This window comes from Paramisgurnus dabryanus, chromosome 13 (assembly GCF_030506205.2).
Source record: "Paramisgurnus dabryanus chromosome 13, PD_genome_1.1, whole genome shotgun sequence".
NCBI lineage: Eukaryota > Metazoa > Chordata > Actinopteri > Cypriniformes > Cobitidae > Paramisgurnus > Paramisgurnus dabryanus.
Window position 1 is genome coordinate 25,577,854 of NC_133349.1, and position 16,874 is coordinate 25,594,727.

The 16,874-nt window shown below is 38.8% G+C and overlaps 1 protein-coding gene across 1 annotated transcript in view; it reads right to left on the reverse strand.

Moving 5' to 3' along the window:
• Positions 1–1,393: 1,393 nt before the first annotated feature.
• Positions 1,394–16,874, reverse strand: part of trim71 (tripartite motif containing 71, E3 ubiquitin protein ligase) — a 28,330-nt gene continuing 12,849 nt past the window's right edge. The window contains exons 2-4 of the mRNA XM_065270074.2: positions 10,277–10,444; positions 7,156–7,290; positions 1,394–6,831 (exon numbers count right to left, since the gene is read on the reverse strand). Coding sequence (XP_065126146.1) covers positions 5,380–6,831; positions 7,156–7,290; positions 10,277–10,444 — 1,755 coding nt within the window. The 3' untranslated portion in view covers positions 1,394–5,379. The remainder of the gene's footprint in view (positions 6,832–7,155; positions 7,291–10,276; positions 10,445–16,874) is intronic.

The window sequence follows — 16,874 nt, forward strand, 5'->3', positions numbered from 1 at the left end:
TTGTTGAGCAGATTTATTGCATTCCGCAAAGAAGGAGGACTGCCGTTTATTACGTTTTGTGAAAAAAGGGAGAAAAGATGACGCAGTAACACAACAGATATCGGATTTTTTGTAAAAATTAAGAATTTACTTTTTAATACTGACCTGATAAAATACTGATTTTGGTGGTAACTACTTTTTTTTAATGGCGTTAATCGCGTTTTGGAATCAAACTCTTAAAATATACCTGCGTTTCTTGTGGTCCACGGTCACAAATAACAATTACTTGAACAGACGGAAAAACAGAGCCAATATCTTTAGAGGTTGCACCAAGCAACTTGGCAAGGTTGGCACGGTTGTGGTCATGTTGTAGGATGCCTTGTTTATACTCAGAGGCGACCTTAACATAGAGGCATAGGTAGGCGGCTGCTTGGGGCCCCCTACCAGCGGTCATATTGGGGGCCCTCAATTAACCAACAATAAATATTTGGTTTCAATTTTTTTGCATAAATCTGTTAATCAACCTCAGTCCCGATTAAAACTGCTAAATGTTTGATAAAAAAAAATCCAGGATTTTAACTCTTTAATTGCCAATGAGTTTTTCAAAAACTCAAAACTGATTTGGGGAAACACACATACAATTACTTATTTTTAACCCTGGACAACCCAAGAAGATTTTGAGTAGCAGCAATTAACATTGGCCAAATTTGACCCCATGGGTTCTCCAGGGTTAATATCAAAAGTGATTGAATTTTTTTTTCCTTTTATCTCAGTCTTGGGCATGTGGAAGATTAGTAACAACACTGGCCTTGATGCATTGCTAGTTTTTGTGCAGCACCAGATTTAAAAAAAAAAAAAAAAAAATCTCCCTCATTTACTGTTCGTGGCTGTTTTTGCCCCATTGACTTATTCTCTATTGGTTTGTGTAGTCCTATACTTTGTGTGTTCTTTGCTTTCCATCTTCATTTTGGAGTAAAACAAAATTTTTGTTCTCTTTTATAGATCGGATAGGGGGGCTCCATACATACCTAAGCCTTGGGCCCCCAATTTGCTAAATCCGCCACTGTTTATACTCCTTGGATTGGTCAGCTAATGCAGGGGGGTCTCCAACCTTTTTGTGAGCAATAAAACTGTAGGGCTAGTTCTTGATATAGTCACAACTTTTATACTTGATGTTTTATCATTGTTTAAAAACATGGAAGAAACCCAGCTTATATAAAAATATGTAATAAATTAAAATTGATTAATAGGATGTGCTTTGGTGGGCAACTTACAGACCCCGTGCGGGCACCATGTTGGTGACCACTGGTCTAATGCTTCAGTTTAAAAACACATTGTGTAATGCTAATAGCTTACTTTTGATTTTATCAAGCTAGTCATTTCAAATTCAGAATAAATAAACACAAAACAAATGCAGGATCCAAAAAGGTACAACTTTATTTATTTGTAAACAACCAAACATAAAAAACAAAACAAAAACCTGCATAGGAAATGTTTAAAGTCCACAAAAGACGAGAGAACAAGACTGCAGACCGCTAAATATTTTCTATAGTCTCATCAGCCTTATTCTCAAAGTAAATCATGACAGTTGTGTTGCTTTGGTTGAGGGGGTGATGGATGGAGGGACGCCGAGTGCCGATCTAAAAATTCAAAGAGAGATGGAGAGAGTCAAGCGCCTCTTGGAGGGGCTCCTAAGCCATTATCATCTCCACCTGAGAGGACAACTGACCTGGAATCAGAATTGCTACTTTGATCCTACTTTAATCGTTATATTTTAAAAGGCAAAACCGATGCCAGGTCTGAGCTTCGGGCCGATTCTCTCAATATCTTTTGGTTGATCCAGTTTCAATTATAACTGGTTCTTGAAAAGCAATTTCTGGAGCTTTAAGGCATTTCTGATTCAATTCTGTAGCAGCCATTAAACTTGAACAGATTTACCATAGTACATGACGTAAATCCAATTAAAGAGGCAAACGGCAAGCTGTTTTATATACCTCCAAGGTCAAGACTATAAAATCAAGTGTGAGGTTGAGACATGCTGGTTTAAATGTTATGAGTTCACCCCCTCCCTGACTCTTAAACCGTGATGTGGTTAAAAAGGATCCCGTGGAATTCAACAACAGTATTTTTTCCATCATAACACACAAAAACTCATGAGTTACTAACAAAGGATTTACTATCAAACCGTAGGAAACAAATATTGAATTTTAATCAAATCTCTACAAAGCTACCTGAGTTGTTTTAATGTGTGTAGACACATTTTTTTTCCATAAGATAATACAATCATAAAAAGGGTCTATGACCATACAATTCTGAACTGTTACATTTTTCTGTTTTTCCCCAGTAAGGAAGAGGTCATAAGCTGGAATACACCAGAAATGGTGACAAAACCCGTACAATTAGAGACCGTAGGTCCAAACAAATAACACCAAACAAAAAAAAAAAAAAATAGTAGTACACAATGTGAAATTCAAAGACACAAACTGAGTTTGATAACAGCGTCTTTCATTAAACTTAGCAAAAATTATATATATATTTTACAGACAGCGACATTATTTGGATGACACATCAAACACTGAACCTCTATAGCGTGCTGATTTCTGTCTGAAAATTCACCTTTTAAGATTTTTTTACATAGTGGTTTATCAATACTGATCTCGCCTGAGAACCACAACCCGTAAAACGTCTGATTCCTTCACCAAACCCAACGCGACCAACTGGACATCAGTGTCCACGAGTTTAAACATCTTCAATTACGTGTCCTACAGAGAACTAGTAACAATCACGGACACATAAAAACATCATCTTACCTCCATCTTTAAAGATATCAAGAACGTGTTCATGATCTCTATGCCAAACCTATTCATCTTTGGGCAAAAATATAAATACATCTAGACACTGAGGTTTCATTTGCACAAGGTCTTTGGCAGTTTTCCAGTTCTGTCGATACCAAAAGCTAAAGCTAAGGAGGGTCGTGATCGTGGTAAGGCTTGTGTACCTTACTCCGTAAAGCTATCCATAAAGAGTATTTATCTTTATCTCTCCCCCAGTCGTTTTTGGTATATCATATAAGTATCTCCTTTTCGAACATCCATATTTTACATCCACCCATCTGCAAAAATATCAAATTTAACCATTCCCTCTTAAAGAGAGCAGGGATGCCATACTTAAATATAAAACACAGATCAATGTGATAGTAATAATACTGTGAGACCTATGTGTGTGTTCGAGGGGTGGAGCAGCAGCAAATCTTTTACTCTTTATTGCATAAGCTTTTCGTTTCCATCAATCCAGGCCTTGTGACCCTTGCTGGTACTTTTAATCGATAAATACGGTGGATGTCTATCTGCGAGACATTCAGCTCTTACTTTCCAAGCAAAATCCTATAATTAACACATCCTTTAAAATGTGACATAAATAAACCCGATGATCCACAAATCGCAACAAATATGTTTATAACAACGTAATATATTTAAGAATAAAGACTGATGAATAGAGTACTAAATGAGAATGCTATTGTGACTATTTTTTGGCACATGTCCGTTTTTTATCATTACCGTTTGGCAAAACATTCAAATCAGATATTTTAGCATCACAAGGCACCGCTAACTACATGCAAGCATATTAATACTCATGATTGGATCGGGTGGACACAGGATAGCCAAGACAAAACAAGTCATTCAGCTTTCCCACAATTTGTTAATTTAAATGTTTTGTCACCTAAACGTTAAGCGGATTAAACCCAAAAGTGATATGAGTAGATAAGATGTATAGTATGTATAGGGCTACATCAAAGTCGAGGCAAGCGAGGTGGTACAAATAGTCCAAAACTTAACCAGTTAGTACTTCTCATTGCCGATTACATTCAGGCATTTGTGCAATTCCGGTCATATCCGTTAGATCACTAAAATCGGAAAAACGTGTGCTTTTGTTCAGCTGTAAACCAGTGCTATAAATTCCCCAAATGCATTGCTTCCTCTTTTTCCTTTTAATCAATCGAGCGCAGAAACAAACGGCACTTTAAATTGGTTATTCGCAAGTCAGGCACGGTCTATCCAATTTTAAACTGGGCTCAATTGATTCAAAGTGGTTTTAAATGATGTTACACCGACAGTGAATGGTCTCCTTGGAAATCTTTCTTTATGGCCTGCACTGCTTCCTGTGTCCATTTAATCAATAGAACAACAAAAACCAAACTGTGATCTAATGCACCTGTTTGTAATGAGAGTACAACTCTTAAGCCAACATATATATATGAATATACATCCATTTTTAAAGGATAGAATAAAAGAAATAAATCATCTTTAGCGGAACTGGATTATATCCTCGTTTTCCTATTTGTATCTGATATGTGCCTTTACTTTGTCGAAAATCGAGCATTTTTGGAAAAACGAAAAACAACAAACACAAATATAAGGGCTTAATCATTTTTACACTTTGATATTTAGTGTCTACATTCTGTTTGTATGTTTCACCCAAAAATAAAATAAAAAATAGATCATCTATAAACACCCCGCTCGATTTTTCCGTTATATTCCCCATTTGAAAAAATCATGGGTATTTGTTTTTCCCTCCACTGCATTTGCACTCCAGAGCAAGTCTTGATTACGTCGGGAAATTTAACTTAATACATTCGGATGATTTTCATCATGAATTTTTGGTAATTGCTTCCACTTGCATAACTTTCAAATGGACCGTAAAGTGAGGTAAATGTGTAATGAGGCTCATAAACCCAGAGGTAAAGTACGGTAAATGAGGTAATAGGTTTAGATGAGGTACACGATAAATGTCAGATTTAAAATATACATGAAAATCCAAAAAAACATTGCAGTAGATATATCAAAATGTTATCCTAACGTTTCCGCCAAAATATGCAGCTCTTTTAATCGTCCATCATTTTGAGAAACATTCAGGGATTTAACTTGCGTTCTGTGCACAGTAACAATCAGGAAAATTTTGTGCGAACTGTGCAAATATCCGAACATTGCTTCATTTTTTTTTTCAATTTGTCACGTCCTCGAATTCTATGAATAAACAAAACGCTGAGGTAGACATTTTTATATAAAACTTCACGGACTAGGTCTCTGCACAAACGCGAGTACATTCATACATAAGCTAGATGAGGTAGGTGTAATGCAGAGAGAGAAAATATTTTAAGAATGCAAGAAATTCCCTGAGAAACGAAAAAGAAAGGTTCGAAAACACGTACCAAGAGCAAAACACTATTAACTCTTGCTGTAAAATCAATCATCTGGTGTTACACCTTGAGTGAGAATTGCACAAAGCAATAACAGACCAAGTGTCAAGTGTCGTCATAACTCCATCATAACTGCATTTGCCCCTGATAAATGTGCAAAATCTTCTTTTTCATTTGTACAGTTTTGTCTCGAACCTTAAAGGTCAGAACATGAGGATTCGGTTATTCCCAAAGTCCACAGCGACAATCATTCCATCGGGGGTTACCGCTATACCCGAGGGGCGGTCCATCTGCCCGAAGCCACTACCGTGAGTCCCAAACTTGCATAAAAAGTTGCCGTTGGGTTCGAACACCTGAATGCGATGGTTGCGCGAGTCGGCGACGATGATTCGATCTTCCTGGTCCACGGCTACACCTTGCGGGCGCAAGAACTGACCGTTCCCCGTACCCTCTGAACCGAGGAAACGAGCCGACTGGCAGTCGGGTCTGATGACTAGCAGTCGATGATTGTTGAAATCGGTCACCACGAGGTGACCTTCCTGATTGAAGGCCACACCACGGGGTGAATCGAAATGTTTCCAGAGGGCCCCCTCGAACCCGTATTTGTTGAGGAATGTCCCATCAGGCCCGAAGAGTTGAACGCGGTGGTTGCGTGTATCCGAAACCAGGATCTTCCCCTCGGGGTTAACGGCTACATCCCATGGGTAGTTAAACTGCCCATTCTTGGTGCCCTTCTCGCCAAACTTGAGAAGAAACTGGCCGTCAAAGGAGAAGATCTGGATGCGGTGATTGTCCTTATCCGCCACAATGATTCTTCTCTGGCTGTCGCAGGCAACACCCGCGGGCCGGTCAAACTGACCCGGTCGAGAGCCCAAAGTGCCAAACTTGTGGTGGAACGTGCCGCAAGGTTTGAAGATCTGCACACGGTTGTTGCTTCTGTCAGCGACCACCACGTAGCCTTCTTTATCCACACAGATGCCCCAAGGTCTACACAGTTGCCCATCCCCATCGCCTTCTCCTCCAAAACTAGCGATGGGCAAGCCCACGCCTCCGTAACTGCGACCGGACTTGACCATCACTTTGAAGGGACTTCCCTCGATGTGCTGATTACATATAAGCACAGAGAGCAAATGCTCACCCTCGCTCTTAGGAAGGTAGCTGACTGTGTATGTCCCATCTTGGTGGTCAGAAACATCAGCGCTGAAGAGATTACCATCTGGACTCATGAGCACAACAGACACGCTGTCACCGCCAGACATCCGAGGCTCTCCGTCGTGATCGTACCCTACCACGGTAAAGGAAACCATCTTTCCTTGCAGAGCTCTCTTGATGCCTTCGCCGTGAGCTTTGGAAGCTGTGGCAAAGGCTCCGCTGCTGATGAGGCCCATAGACTTGATGGCTATTAGTAGAGCCTGGTCCGGTGGAGTGAACATGATGCGATCGTCTTCCTGGGGTTGTAGAATGCAACGGAGGGATTTGAGCTCCTGCAGCTGATTTAACATGTGCTCGCGTGCTAGCAGGACGTCTATGCTGCGCCCCTCTTCTAGGACCTGTGTCACTGTGGCAATTGTGCTATCCAGCTTGGTGAGATTCTGGTGTAGTTTCTCAACCTGCAGGTAAAGTGACTTTGCCTTCACCTGTCGGATCTTTTCCACCTGTGTACAAACATAAAAGTTTTAAATGGCTTGACAGTGCAGTTGCCACTAGTGGCTTTATGTTCTACCGAGCCAGTTAATCACAAATCATTTACATTGCCTAGTTGCATTATACTACAGTTAGGCACCATGTCTCATGTTTGGGGAAGACCTTAAAAGCAACAAGAAGGAATGGTTTATCTTTTAAATGCATGGAGGCAGGAGCTTTGCAACTGGTCTAATATTAAGAACATATCAGTATGGTAACAAAGTCACTAATTTTAATGCTGGCATATGCAATATAACATCTACTGTTATATTTAGAGTGCACGTGTGTTTGTTTACCTTCCAGAGCAGCTCACACTCGCGTTCCTCTAGAGCTTTCTTATGACGGAGAGTGATGGTCTTCACCTCTGACTGCACAACCTTGGCCTTCAACTCCACTTGCTCAGCAATGGCCTGTGCTTTCTCGATGCTCAGCTGAAAGATTTCAACATCATGGATTTAGACAAACTGAAAGTACACTCTCATCTCAAAAATGCTGTTTAGCAGTTTAAATGAGCTTACACTTCAGAAACAGTATTATTTAGCTCTATTTAACGATTATATATAGAAAACGCTTCCACACCAATCAAAACAGCTAAAACCTCTTAATTTGAAAGGATCCGGGAAAGCATGAGGGTGCCCATTGTGAGGTCACACAATGAAGGGATAAAGGTCAATCTCTGGTGCCCTGACCCCTAACATCTGCTTAAACAGCAGATTGGACCTATACACAGCCCTACACTTGCCAGCTAGCGTTAAAACTGTCCACCAACCCATTCATCATATAAACCTAAATCGGCCATCTTGATCCAAGGCTGGTATTTATCTGGTTGAGTCGAGTGACCTGAAACCAGGTAACTCAACTTTGCCCTTTTTCCCCAATGGGAACAGTTTAAAATATAAAAAGCGTTCTCTCTATTAGCCCCCTATGCTTCTTCTTTCACATTACCAATATTACGGATGTCTGGTCATACAAAACCAACCTGAAACTTGCACATTGAGGGAAACACCACAGGCGTCACATGACTGAAGGTCAAAGAGTTTGGAGAAAAAGTGTGGGAAAGAACAATGTTTAGTATAAAGCAAACCAAATTGAAGCTCAATCTGAGTTTCAAAGAAGGTCCAGAAGTTTAGCTGTATCATACACATCACTTTAAAAACGTATAACTAGTTAATTCATCCAGGATCGTTTACTAGACCCAAATCTACTTGAGTGTGGATTCTTTGTTAACTATTATAAATATCGACACAGCGATACATTGTCAAACTCCTGGTGATGTGCGTATTGATACAGAACTTTCCGTATCGATTCTGACGCACTTTCGAAGGTAGCTAATTATAGTGCAATTTTTTTGTTATTATTATTTGTGTGATGGATCGTAGTTTATTTGTGACCCATACGGAAAGAACGTTGTGACCCGCGGATTAAGTTTAGCATAATAGTGCATTATATCACAAATATCTTAAACTAAACTGCTGCATAGGACAAGTCGTGAAGTTAAAGTAGGTCGTAAAAAAGGCAAGTCACGTCGTAAACCCAATGAATACTTGATTTGTCCACGTGAAGTCCATGTGTATTATGAAAGGAAAAAAGAATATATAACTAAATCAGTCCACAACAAATTCATGACTACTTATCTCTATGACAGATTGAGCTGTCAATCAGAAGTCAGATATAGGTACTTGGTGAACAGGGAAAACATCTGCGTTACGGGTGACAAAAATGCAGTAAATGAGATTATGAAGCGTTACAAAAACCCAAGCTGTAAGGGACTCGTTTCTGGATTGGGTCCTTCATATGCAGTGTTTCCAGAACAAAGATTGTGACCCCGGGCCTTCGGCATTGTTATTAAGCTGCATGCGCTTTCAAACTCATAAATGTGTTAGAGGCTTTCCATTTAACACCATCCAGTAACAGGATTAGAGATATACTGGGACACGTAGCCAATCAAGCGCATTAAAACACAGGTCAAGCTCAGTCAGTTGATTTATTTGATATGGTGCTGAATTGTATGAAACATAAGGAAAGGTTTAGATCAGTGGTTTTCAAACTGGGGGCCGCGAGATGGTGCCAGGGGGGCCCCAGTTTTATGACATTTTATGAAATACATTAATTTATCATGAATTCTGTGTAATTAAACCTAAAAAATAAGGCTACTAACCAAAAGCAGTACTTTTTGTATAATTTAATGTTTTTTAATTCAAATGTAAAAAAAAATTTAGTTTAGCAAACATTTCACAACTCGGTGCCTACACAAAGTTAGGCTGATCAATAAACTATAAGTTTATAATATGAGGCTTTTACGTTATACCATTATGGTTTGAAAGCGATCAAATTGGCCGATAAACATGGGCAGTCAATACATCAGTGCATATCCAGTAGAAAGTAGTAAAAAAACATTTGCCATGACTTAAATTAATCAATGAATTTCAGGGGCGTCCAGTAATACAAGGGTTACAACAACTAATCGATAAAATCGTTAAGCGATTATGACAATAGTTGTCAACAAATGTTACTATTGATTAGTTGGTCTGTGAAATCACGTGCTCCCGCGTCACCGTCATTTTGGACAACATTGTTTATACAACGCCTGCTACGCGTTAATAAAGTGAGGCACTTCTTCTGCATAAAGCTAAGCAAACACATAACATTGTGGGACAAACTTTATGCCTACAGGTATGTTAATATGCTATGAACGTTGCCAGGGCCATTGAATAAGATGTATGCAATTAGCACAGAAGATAATCCTGAGTTTTGTCAGTCACTGGTGAAGGAAGCAGGTTGGGGGCGTATTCTAATGTTATCGGGACATTTGAAAACCTCAGGGGTATAAACTCCCATTGGAATTCGTTTTCTATAGCGTCCTCCTCTAAACGAAACCCATCACTTCTGCCTTTCACTTTTAAATTCACTGCTGGTTTCCTTGCCAACCGGTCTTGTGTCACTCGAGAAGGATGGAATTGGACAGCCCTAATGGGGGCTATATTACCCCCACCCTTCACCCGTGGTTCCTCTTTGAAGAGTGACACAGAGATGGAAACATTTCCTCTGTGTGTGACTAATGATCCACCCCGCAAGGGCCATCAGAGGGCTGAATAGAGGCAGTAACCGAGCATTGGGCCACCCCCTCTCCTTCTGTATCCATTCTCTTCATTCAGCCGGAGTGGGGGTGGGCACGCACAATGATGCTAATGGAGGGCAAGCTTTAAAAAACCCTTTTCATTACACAAAGTAGATATCAGGACCCTACACAGAGGCACATGACATGTTCATATGTGTGATAAACAAAGCTTATTATTTATGTAAATGTAATTATATGTAATAAATATTTCTTATCAAGTGAATACAGTAAACACATTTCATCAGACCACCCAAAACGGATCTTATTGCATCTGTAAACAAGCCTAAGTGATCACTAACCTGCACTGCTTGTCTGCCCTGCTGTGCGTCGGCGAGCAGCTGGATGGTCAGAGCTCTGGAGTCTTGTAGGGCTTCTTGCAGGTAGGTGAAACTGTGACCCGCGTGTCTGCCCAGGCTGCACTCTCTACAGATGGGCACGGCGCAGCTGTCGCAGTAAAAACGCAGCACCTGTTAATGAAAACCAGAGAAAGCATTAAAGATTGTTATTTATCAGAAACAAAGAGGAGTCAACCAGACAGAGTAGATGAAATCTGTGTATCTGAAGGGCAAAGTTCACTAAAATGACTCTAATGCAGATCTCATAAATAGTTATGTTGGTCAACTGCCAAGACTATAAATGTTTACAGTAACATATGAGAGACATAGAGATGTGTTTATCACATTTAGCATATGTTCCAGTAAAAGGATACACGTCCCTAATCGATTCAAGCCCAGCACATTTATTTTACTCTTCCAAGAGCTAAGCTTTAAAAAAGGACACTCCACTTTTTTTTTTTTACCATTTTGGAATCCATTGAGCTGATCTCCGGGTCTGGCGCTACCACTTTTAGCATAGCTTAGTAAAATCCATTGAATCTGATTAGACCATTCGCATCACGCTAAAAAATAACCAAAGAATTTCAAAATTTTTTCTATTTAAAACTTGACTCTTCTGTAGTTACATTGTGTACTAAGACCAACGGAAAATTAAAAGTTGTGATTTTTTTTAGGCAGATATGGCCAGGAACTATACTCTTATTCTGGCGTAATAATCAAGGACTTTGCTGCCGTACCATGGCTTCAGGAGGCACAATGATATTACGCAGTGCCCGAAAATAGTCCCCTGCTATTGAAAGTTACCAAGCGAACTATTTTCCAGAGCCTATTTTTTTTTAAAAGTGGAGTGTCCCTTTAATACATACGTTGCACACAGTACTACTTTCTTTTCAGTGCACTTTTTTATCGAAGTAGCATGTATAATGCTTGAACACAGCAGACTGTTCTGATTCGGCCACATTTTAAATCTGTACCATGACAAAAAACACAATGTATATCTTTGAAATGTCTTGGCAAAAAGGAAGTGATGTGGGAACAGTGAGTTTCCTCTGCTTTGACACACAACTGATGGATAGCTTGAGGTCTATTGTTTCGTCACTCATCTCACCCATCTAAGAGTCCTATACATTTTGATGCATTGCTTGAACAGGATATGTCCATCCATCAAAGTAGAATTTTTTTTTTAAAGTGGCATGTGGGTGAAAAGCTACTCGCTTGAACCAAAATAAACCAAAAGTGCAATTAACTGTTTGATTATAGTGCACTTTAAACTCCAAATCACGTACTGAAATATTTATTATTTTAAATTTATCAGCTTTTCAATTCTTTATTCTGATTGATTGAGAAATGCTCCATGGATACGCATTATTTGTCAATAAACGCACACCAAAAATTGTCAAATGTCTTAAAATAACCACCAGAACAATGTCTATGGTAACAGTGGTATAAGAAGAAAAATGGACTCCTTTTTCCTTTAAAGTTATTTGACAATAACGCACACCCGCCATATAACCACTTATATCGTAAATTATTCCTTACATTTGATTTAAATATTACAATGTATAAAAATCAAAGTTAGTAATAATGTACAGATTTTGCTCTATCAAAAAATTAATTGGTCACGTGTCAAATTTCCTATTTTGTCTTCTAATCCTAAAAACTGAAGCAACTAGGGATGCACCGATACCGATACTGGTATCGGCCTCGATACCACATTTTCTAAAGTACTCGTACTCGTTAAAAGTCCCCCAATACCTGGAATCGATACCACAGTCTGAGAAATGTCTATGTTTGAGCGGTGTGTAAGGGGTTAATGACTCTTGTGTTGTCCAAAGAGGCAGAGTTTACAACAAACTGGAAAACTAGTCCTTTGTTTTTTTGTTAAATTATATGACTAAAGCTGTTACCTGTAAATTTAAATCGTGTTTTTTTATTAAGTACTCTGTATCGGTATCGGCAAGTACTGAAATGCAAGTACTCGTACTTATACTCGTATTCCAAAAAAGTGGTATCGGTGCATCCCTAGAAGCAACTTTACCATGGTATCACAAATAAAAAATATTAACCATGTGTATGCATCTTATTCTTCCTAGGGCTGCATGATATTGAAGGGGAATTGTGATATGCAATACCTTGATCAATTATGCAACACACAATGTGTGATAATGCTTTAAGTTTGTTAAATCAATCTGAATAATAATAAAATACATTTAAACTAAAAATTCTTTCTGGAAAAAAAACGTAACTCTTTTTGTCTAACCAGTCTCTTTACTATCTCCATCAACCTTAAACTTTTGACCATGCATAACTTTTTGAAGTTTTAAAAACATTTAATTATTGCATACCATTGCTATAAGTGTTCTGCGATATGCACATTTGTGAGATTCCGATAATTCCAAGTCCAGAGGTCTTACCTTCACACTGCAAATGATGCGCACAGCTATTCAATATCAATAAACTAGAATTAATAATCAGCCAACAATTAATACTTCACAACCCTTCCTGAGATTGAAAACTTAAAGCAAAATTTGCAAGCAGGTTTTAAGTCCATCGAAGCCAAACAAACTCTCCAACTACCACTGCTCCAGGTTACCTCAAGTCTGAAGTATAATTATATTTTTACACATATGCGACGTCAGCGTATGCGTCTACGGGAGTATGTAGTGTGTAAGCCAGAAGAGGCACTGCAATTTGTCGTAATGCGCATGCATCGCACGTCTGTGTACGTGAAAGTTAAATAAACCATGCTTTGAAAGGCTGTGCGTTCGACCACGCGCGTATAATCTAGTAAACGTAAAAAAAAAAAAAATCTCCTAGCTTCAGTCTCAGGTTCAGTACTTTCTTTTAAAACCCACCAGGCTACCTTCTCGTACCTTAATAGCTTTACCAAAGCCTAGATCAAACGCTAATTATATCTGTGACTGAGGCAGCTGCGTGTAAATCTAGAGTTGTGATTCCACTCATGTTACCTGCTCATAAAAGTGAGTCACCTCTCTGTGGGCCAGATGCTACAAGCGTGCTAGTGTGTGCAGAGGTCACGTGGAAGCGTGGCCCAGGAAGCGGTTTTCCGGAGTGACGGGAATTAGCAGGAACCCCCAGTAGACGACAGATTGAACTTTGAGTGACCACCCGTCATTTTCGTTCAACTGGGATGTAGCATGTTCAGTTATGACTAATTTAAACACATGCCACCAACAATTTTTTTTATTACAATTTCAGTGAGTTGCAACTAAACTTTATTTTCAACTGTTCTATACAGAACACGAGGATCTGCTGACCCACTAGACTCTAAGAAAGACAACAAACTTGTCGTTTCTCATTTCCAGGAACTGTGAGGAACTGTGTTAGTGGGAGCAGCATTCCCAAGGAAAAAACCCAGACACCATTACAATGATGCCATTGTTAGATTCAGATGAGGTTGGTTTATTACTACAAGTGAAGTGACCCTGGACTTACTATAAAGCGTAAAATGTTGTAAACTTTGTTGAAAAAGCGCTAATAAACTCAGTAGCTTGAGTAGCACTAACACTGTCACGTAGGCCACCCTTAGCGATGTTTCCATCCAGTTTTATTATCAGCAAAGAGAATACACATAAAAAAAGGTTGCGAATTAGCGGTCTCCAAGCTTTTTCCATTCACACACCAATAATATGGTGTTGTGTGATGACGTCATGAATGATAAAAACAAATTTGCACAAGTTTTGAGGTATCGCAAAAAATTATCTACCTAATTTGTTGAGAGAGATAAAAATCATAGAGAGAATTCAGTGCAGTTTATTCAAATTTGCCAGCTGTCATTTCAATTTCACAAAAAATCCAAATGCAAAAAACTGCTGCAATGCTGCAGTCTTCAGGTCTTTAAGAGTTCATTAGAAACTAAAATGCGGGTCTAAAGCTATAAAGCGACTAAAGCTCAGCTGGGACCAGATATGGTCTGATACTTGAAGCCTTGTCTCCGGTAATTTAAAATTAGTGTGATTTCACTGAATGGACCTGATTATAAGGAGAAACCATTGAATATTTAAGGGAATAAACACAATTTTACTGCACACAGTATACATCTTAAAGGATAATTTAACACTTTGGGTCTCATGTCTGGTTTGTTTTGGATGAACTACAGTGATGGACACAGAACTTTTGACAATGGTTCGTGTCTTGAGTTTTTGACTCGTTTAGAAGCGTCTCTTGACTGCTTCAGAATGGAAGTCAATGACCATGCACAAACATGTCATTAAAAGAACACTTAACGTTCATTTTCAAAACTGTGCTTCTCACCGAGTGGTTTGTGGTGTTCGTTGATGATTAAAAACAAGTTGTGAAGCGAAATACAGTTTCTGTCGTGTTTTATTTGGCATTTTGTAAAATTCCATTGATCTCTCTTGTAAGACTCATTGCTCGCTGATATATCACTCCGCCACTGGGAAACAGAAAAGGGTCTGTTTACATGTAGTTGTAGTTTTTTCGCTCGGTTTCTCTTAGAAGAAAATTTTTCCATATTTGTAGGGCTGGACCAGAATATTTGAATATTTGCTCCGTGGGTTGACATTCGATTTTCAGTTTGAGATTCGAATATATATATATATATATATATATTAATATTTCACAGCGTTAATGCAGAGCTTTTGCCAAGCAGGAAGTGCGCTTCACGCTCCCGCTCTATAGGTGGCGCAGAGAGACCAACATCCATAGCCAACAGCCACCAAACGCCACCAGTGGAAGAGATCGCCTCGAACGGAAAGCGCGCTTCCTGCTTTGGCATTCACGCTAATAGTGTTGTAAATAACGTCCAGTTTCTTGCAAAAACTGATTGATTTGCTTCACAAGACGTCAATATGTCACACGGAGTTATGGGGGATTACTGTTGTATTGGATATATATGCTTTAGCTCTTAAAGTGTGCGGATCGGTTGACTTGCATGACAGAGCACTGGGGTTTCTGCAAATATCTTCTTTATTGTTCTGCTGATGAAAAAACATATTGGATGGTGTAAGTGTTATAAATAAACTTAATTTGGAAAGTATGCTACCGTTTTATTACAGTTTGTTGAACTTCGTTCATTTATTTTCGTTGTTTTATTTAAATAGCCTACACTTTACGTTGTCAGTAATTACTGTGCTGTTAATTTCTGATACGGGAGTGTTTGTTTGTTAGAAAAAATGTAAGGCTACCTTATTAAAAGTGCTCTTGTGTTTTGTTTCACTAATGCTGTTCTCGCAGGATGCGTGACAGGCATGCCGAGTGTGCTAACGCTTCAGACTCAAATATAGAGCGGAAGTATATATGCGGTTGTGAGGTATCTGAAAAAAAATAGTTCCACTATAGCAAATAACACGGATTGAAATCATACATTGCGCCAATATATTTGTTTTTAATCATCAACGAACACCACGAACTACTCGGTGAGTAGTACAGTTTTGAAAATGAATGTTAAGTGTTGTTTTAATGACATGTTTGTGCATGGTCATTGACTTCCATTCTGAAGCAGTCAAGAGACGCTTCTAAACGAGTCAAAAAGTCAAGACACGACCCATTGTCAAAATTTCTGTGTCCATCACTGTAGTTCATCCAAAACAAACCAGAAATGAGACTCAAAGTGTTAAATACCGGAATTATCCTTTAACATCTATCAGGTAATGACTCTGTTTTTCAATGCGTCTTCATTACAGTTTTTATAGTTTTTGGTTTTATTTAGGCTTTTTAAAATCTTTTTTGGACATTTGTACTGCTGTTTATTTGATTTCAGTTAACAAAAATTTTTGAAAAGTTTAAGTAAATTATATTAACCCCGCTAAGGTGAAGAAATTAATGAAATGAACAAAGCAGCAGGGCAAATCAGGCTGCAACATTTTAGAGCGCCCAATGTTTGCTGTTGTGCCCTTCAGAGGTTGATGAAAATCTATCACGTGACACCACATTTATTTGCATTAAACCTATTTTTCCAAACTATTTTTTTTTGTGCAACATTTGAGGTATCGACATAGCGTTTATGCGCAAAACTTAAACAAAAAATTATTTTGTCGACACTTGCAAAATTGAATGGATAATAAGCATTTCCATCAGCTATAAACTGTAAACTTTTTGGGGAAGTTTACACTTGGTATTAAGATGTGTTTTCGTAGATCGGATCACAAGTGGACGAGAGAGACACATTCTAGTTACACCTGATATTAAATCCGTCTCTTGTCCACTTTTGACCGCTTCTGCCCTGATTACTTTGAGGGGATGGTCTCTGAAGACTGCAGGCGAGTCTCTCTCTCTGTCATTTAAACATAAGGGGGAGTAATGACGGGTTTAAATTGACGCAAACTAATATTATGCCAGAATCCGCTGCTTGTGTTGTAAGTTAACATGCTGCACAGTGTTGTGTACATGTATATGTTAAGTGATTTCTCTGATATTTCAGCGAAATTGATGAAATAAGATTACACAACTTTCACATGCTCGCAAAATGAAACTAATAAAAGACGTGGTGATCAGCCGCTTTAGATTTATCAATGAAAGCCTAGATAGCGCTGTACACTGTGGGTTTGCGCTAGAAGTCAGAAAAGACGTAAAACATTGT